This window comes from Dendroctonus ponderosae, unplaced genomic scaffold, assembly GCF_020466585.1.
Source record: "Dendroctonus ponderosae isolate FM_Combo_2020 unplaced genomic scaffold, Dpon_F_20191213v2 Dpon_F_20191213_1, whole genome shotgun sequence".
NCBI classification, from domain to species: domain Eukaryota; kingdom Metazoa; phylum Arthropoda; class Insecta; order Coleoptera; family Curculionidae; genus Dendroctonus; species Dendroctonus ponderosae.
This window is the reverse complement of record NW_026017110.1, coordinates 18948389-18953559: the sequence shown is the minus strand read 5'-3', so window position 1 is coordinate 18953559 and position 5171 is coordinate 18948389. Positions and strand designations below refer to the sequence as shown.

General features: G+C 35.3%; 1 protein-coding gene across 1 annotated transcript; it reads left to right on the top strand.

Annotated features, from left to right (window-relative positions):
• Positions 1-3332: 3332 nt before the first annotated feature.
• On the top strand, positions 3333-5171 carry LOC109540744 (polygalacturonase; the record flags this gene model as incomplete). The annotated part of the gene is given in 4 exon segments (XM_048662025.1): positions 3333-4001; positions 4272-4462; positions 4526-4853; positions 4922-5171. Coding segments are annotated over 4 exon segments (1121 nt in total), but the record flags the coding sequence as incomplete, so codon positions are not given.

Genomic DNA, 5171 nt, shown 5'->3' with positions numbered 1-5171 from the left:
TATGTACGGCGGAACCTAGTCAGCGGTTTCTGTGGGAACTGCTGCTTACTAGGCAGGTTCTGTGTGAACTTGATGGTGTAACTCGCCTAAAGAAGTTTACACTTCAATAACAATTAACGTAACTTAACCATTCAAACAGTTTTGGCCGGTAGGTTGAGTGCAGGATTTCTCCATCAATTTTATGGTTTTAAACTTTACACCTAACAACAGTCAAAACTGACTGTTGAAGGCTTTGCAACCTTTCTCAGAAGCATTTTGTATGCAGCAATCTAAGAAAATTCAGTTTTCAATCAGCAAATAGCAGCAATATTTTTGAAGTTGTCGTATACGTATGGACATAATCCATTGCTAATGTCACAAACGCCCATGCCACTTAATGGGCAGAAGCAAATTTTTTGTAAAGCAACATATAATTGTAAATAAATAACTGGCCTTATATTTTGCTGATGAGAAATGAAATGTTTTCTGAATATTAGAAACTATGTGCAAAAAATATATGAAAAGAGCATCAAATAACAACGCCTGACGAAGGTTTTTATACGAGACAGGCAGTAGAGTGAAATCTAGAGGTAGAGCGAGAGAACTCAAGACCAACGCCTACAAAGGTCTTAGTAAAATAAGTAACAGGATCTTGTTTTTTACATTTAAACAAAAATGTTTAGCGGTCCAACTATTAGCACTCAGAAGCTTTGCAAAATTTAGAATCGGATTTATATGAGATAATTTTACTACTAATATCGTAAAGATTAAATGTATACCAGAAAACGGAAAAATATTTCGTTTCCAGGCAAAGACGTTTTAATATTTGTGTCGAAATAGTAGTTCTCGCGTATAGAAAATAGCAACAATTTAGTTCAACAAAGTTCAGTTTAAACAAATTATACTAGTTAGTCCATTTAAAAAATACTTGTTAATAAATAAGCCAGGTGCCCTTTAAGTTGTACTGGTTACCTACGTGCATAGTAGAACCTGCGACCCAAATAAAGGCTAACGAGTTCAGATACATCTCATGCAAAAATTCACAAAGCTTCATTATGGTACTCGTGTTCACAAATTTTGGACGGACAAACTTGCTATTTGCTTTTAAACTGTGACCTACGAGACTTCGGTGTAGTGAGTTGTGTATATTTTATTAAAACAGAAAAAACAAAAGCATTTTCTTCAAAAAACTTGAAATTATGAATCACCGACTACACTGCCGCTTCCACAACTGAAGAGGACTTGGAAGAAACTCAAAAAAACTAAGCCACACAAAAATTGTCCATTTTAAGTTTCCATGAAGCAAGGGAAAAACTTCAAGTTGCTTCAGAAAGCTAGTTATATAAACATATAATGACAGCTTTTGAAAGCAATTGAATTTTAAATCATTAAGTACCTACTTTGAGATTTTCCGGATTTGCCAAAGAATAAATTTAATTTAATATTTTCCTACAAGGGGGTTTTACAAAATTTGAACAATGATCTGAATGAAAATGAACTTTGAATAAGTGCCAAAACTGAAGATTTTACGCAGTAAATAACGTGTCCAAGGAGATTTGGACATGCATTTTTACCCACATGTTGTTCGCTTACCTGTTTTTACGTATATCAAGTTTACTATTTTAAGAAAAACAAAGAGTTTTAAAATCTAAAAAGTTTGTTCATTTTCCAGTCATTCTGTACATATCTTGGTCAGATGTATTGAATTCGCAAACTTTTTCTTCTCAAAGTTGATCGAAAGCCATATGTTTACAAGTTTTATCAGTTTTTTTAATATGCAATTTCTCCATTAGGCCAAGCTGTATAGCATTTATGTGTGACAAAAAGACTAGTAGCAAACCAATTGTGCGATTATATAACATGTAATGAGCAGATGAATAGGTATGTGTTTTCCACTGGCATTTACGGTTTATATGTTAGTAATTAACAATTTATTGCAAAAAAACCCGATTTTTGTATTTTTTGGTTAACAGCATTGAAACTAACGGAGCAATCGGAATACCCGACGCGGTGAATTGTAGAGAATAAAAGTATCTACAAAATGAGAGGTGACACGCCTCAATCGGATAATTAGTTTCTGAGAAATTTAAGCAGAACCGAAAAATTGGGCGTCATCAAACCAAAACGGCGGATCATAGCTTCGTCATTTTTTGAGCTGGAGCGCTAAAATTTTGAGCCAACGTAGGGATAATGATATTTTTATTCTCTACAGATCATCTCCTTGGGACATTCCGATTGCTTCATAAGTTTCAAAGTTATAAACAAAAAAAGACAAAAATAGCATTTTTTTTGCAACAAATTGATAATAACTAACATATGAACAGGACATGAGCGTGGAAAACACATAGCTATTCATCTGCTCATTATCTTTTATATCATCGCACAATTGTTTTGTTTCTTTTTGTGATGATTAATAATTTTTAAGTACCTATAGCTTGGCCTACATTGCTGCTAGAGCGTGCCACTTACGTTCAATTTCACCGACAGTGAAAAACTTATTAGTATGTACTTACATACATTGAACAAAAAAAAAACAATTTTTTATTAACTATGTAATATTGCTAAGTTTTTCATTATTGCAATTATAAAATTATTATTGTGGGTTTTGATATTTCGATTAATTAAAAAATTTTTTTAATTAATTCTTGATAATTTACGGATATAAACGAGATTTGCGATAATTTCTTTTGCATTGGGATTGCCAAAAATTAAGCAGATAAAATAGGAAACACTATAAAATATTTGATATGGTACGATGATGGAAATAACTAATAATTGAGTAAAATCTAAAAGTTTATTTCAACCGATGGTCGTAGTGTATTTGTGTGTTTTTAAAGGCATATTTTAAATATTTTTAATCTTGGATGTCGAGTTCTTGAAAAGCCATGAACTTTCAGGTAAGCCATTGCCATTACAATCACTGTTTGACTTCGAGTCTTCTTGTAATAATACCTTCAGAATGCGGATTAATTATGTGCATATTTCAGTCGTCATTTAACTGTGGACAGTTCTTATAGCTTTCCACTGTAATCGACAATTCTCAAAAAAAGTAATTTGTTTCAAAAACACCGATCATGCCTGTGTTGTGGATGAATGTACTGCAATATTAAAAAAGCATTTAATATGTAAATGTTACTTTGAAAAAAGTTTGCTGCCAAATATTGCAATTTCTGTCTCAAAACCATCTAGTAAGAATATGGAATAACCCAGAGCATTATCACCTTCCGTCTGTGAGGATGTTTCCATATATTTTCTGTTAGATTCTCGGGTTTCCTGAAGACATACAAATTTAACAATTTCCACTGCACCACAATTTTTATAAAATAAATACAGAACACTGCTAGACAGCGATGCACGGTTATTAACATTTTTGTTTCTAATACGTGTTTTTAATTTTTGTTGAACTAAATGTCTGGCATCTGCCAGTTCTCGTACTAATTTGATAATCGAATACATTGCTAAAGTAGAGTGGAAACCAGGCAGATCTAACCACATTGTTAACAAGTACCTCTTAGGTCTTGAGATGCTAATCGTGCCACTTCTACAGCAAACAAAGACCAATTTCAAATATCAATTTGGCATTACGCACAATTGTGCCACGTGATCACAGCAAGTCCTTCAGTAATACTTATCTCTAAGAGAATTCTTCCGGTAACTGTATATAAAGCCGATGTGCTGCAGCCGACACAACCACAACACAATCATCATGATTAAGTTAGTTTTCTTGTTCGCTGCTTTGGTAGCTTCAGCTATCGGTTCGCCTGCTGCTAATTTGACAGCAAGTTGCACAGTAACTAGCTACTCTGCTATTGCGACTGCAGTATCTAGTTGCACCACTTTGACCATTTCCGGAATCACCGTACCAGCTGAGACTACTTTGACTCTATCTCTCAAAAGTGGAACCAAGCTAACCATGGAAGGTACGTGGACGTGGAAGTACGCTGAATGGAAAGGACCTCTGCTAAAGATCACCGGAAGCGATGTCACTGTTACTGGAAGCGGTTTGACCCTTAATGGCCAAGGTAGGAATTCGGCGATAAAGTATTTAAGGAAGCACCATATAGAAGTTTTAAACAATTGCAAAATGCAATGCTAATAATTTCGAAAGAAAGTTCTGTATAATACTTAAATGCAAATTTATTTGCTTCGGCAAGAATAGGAGCATACTCCAGGATCAAGCATATGTTCAAAATGATCCAGTCTTTTATTGCAATGGACGGGGCCACTGATTTGTCACTATTTACCATGAGGGATTGAGAGATTGGTCTAATAATATAACTTTATAATGCAAGGTGCTGACTATTGGGACGGTAAAGGAGACAGTGGAATTAAAAAACCAAAATTCATGACAATCGCAACTACTGGAGGATCTACTTTCTCTGACATTAACCTATTGAACTGCCCACATCAGTGCATTTCCATCAGCAGTGCCAGCGACACCACTCTTGAAAACTTCGTTATTGATGTATCTGATGGAGACGATGTAAGCTTTTTCTAGAAACTTACTTCTACAATATTGCTTATACAAAATTATTATGGTAAATAGAATGGTGGTCACAACACTGATGGATTCGACGTGTCCGGATCTACAGGAATTACCGTTAAGAACAGCGTTGTCAAAAATCAAGATGATTGTGTTGCTGTAAACCAAGGATCCGACTTAGTCTTCTCAAATTTAACTTGCAGTGGAGGACACGGTTTGAGCTTGTCTGTTGGTCAAAGTACTTCAAATGGATCAGCTAACAAAGTCTCTAACGTCACCTTCTCCGACTGTACTGTAACTAAATCTGCCAATGGCATCCACGTTAAAACTCACTCCGATGCAGGAACTGGTGCTATTTCCGATGTTACCTACAAAAACATTAAACTTTCCAGTAAGAATATTTTCTATTGCAGAAACTGAATATCCCAAATGGACTGTTACTAAAGAATACATTTTCAGGTATCACCAAATACGGAATCAACGTTCAAGAAGATTACGCCGATGGTTCATCCACTGGATCTCCAAAAGGCAACATTCCCATCACCAACTTGGTATTGAATGAAGTTACTGGAAGCATGAGTGGAGGCTCCAGCAGCATGGCCGTATACATTCTTTGTGGAACTGATGGATGCTCTGACTGGAAATGGTCTGGTGTTTCCGTCACCAATGCCAAGAAGGACAGCAGTTGCAATTTCACACCAACTGGTTA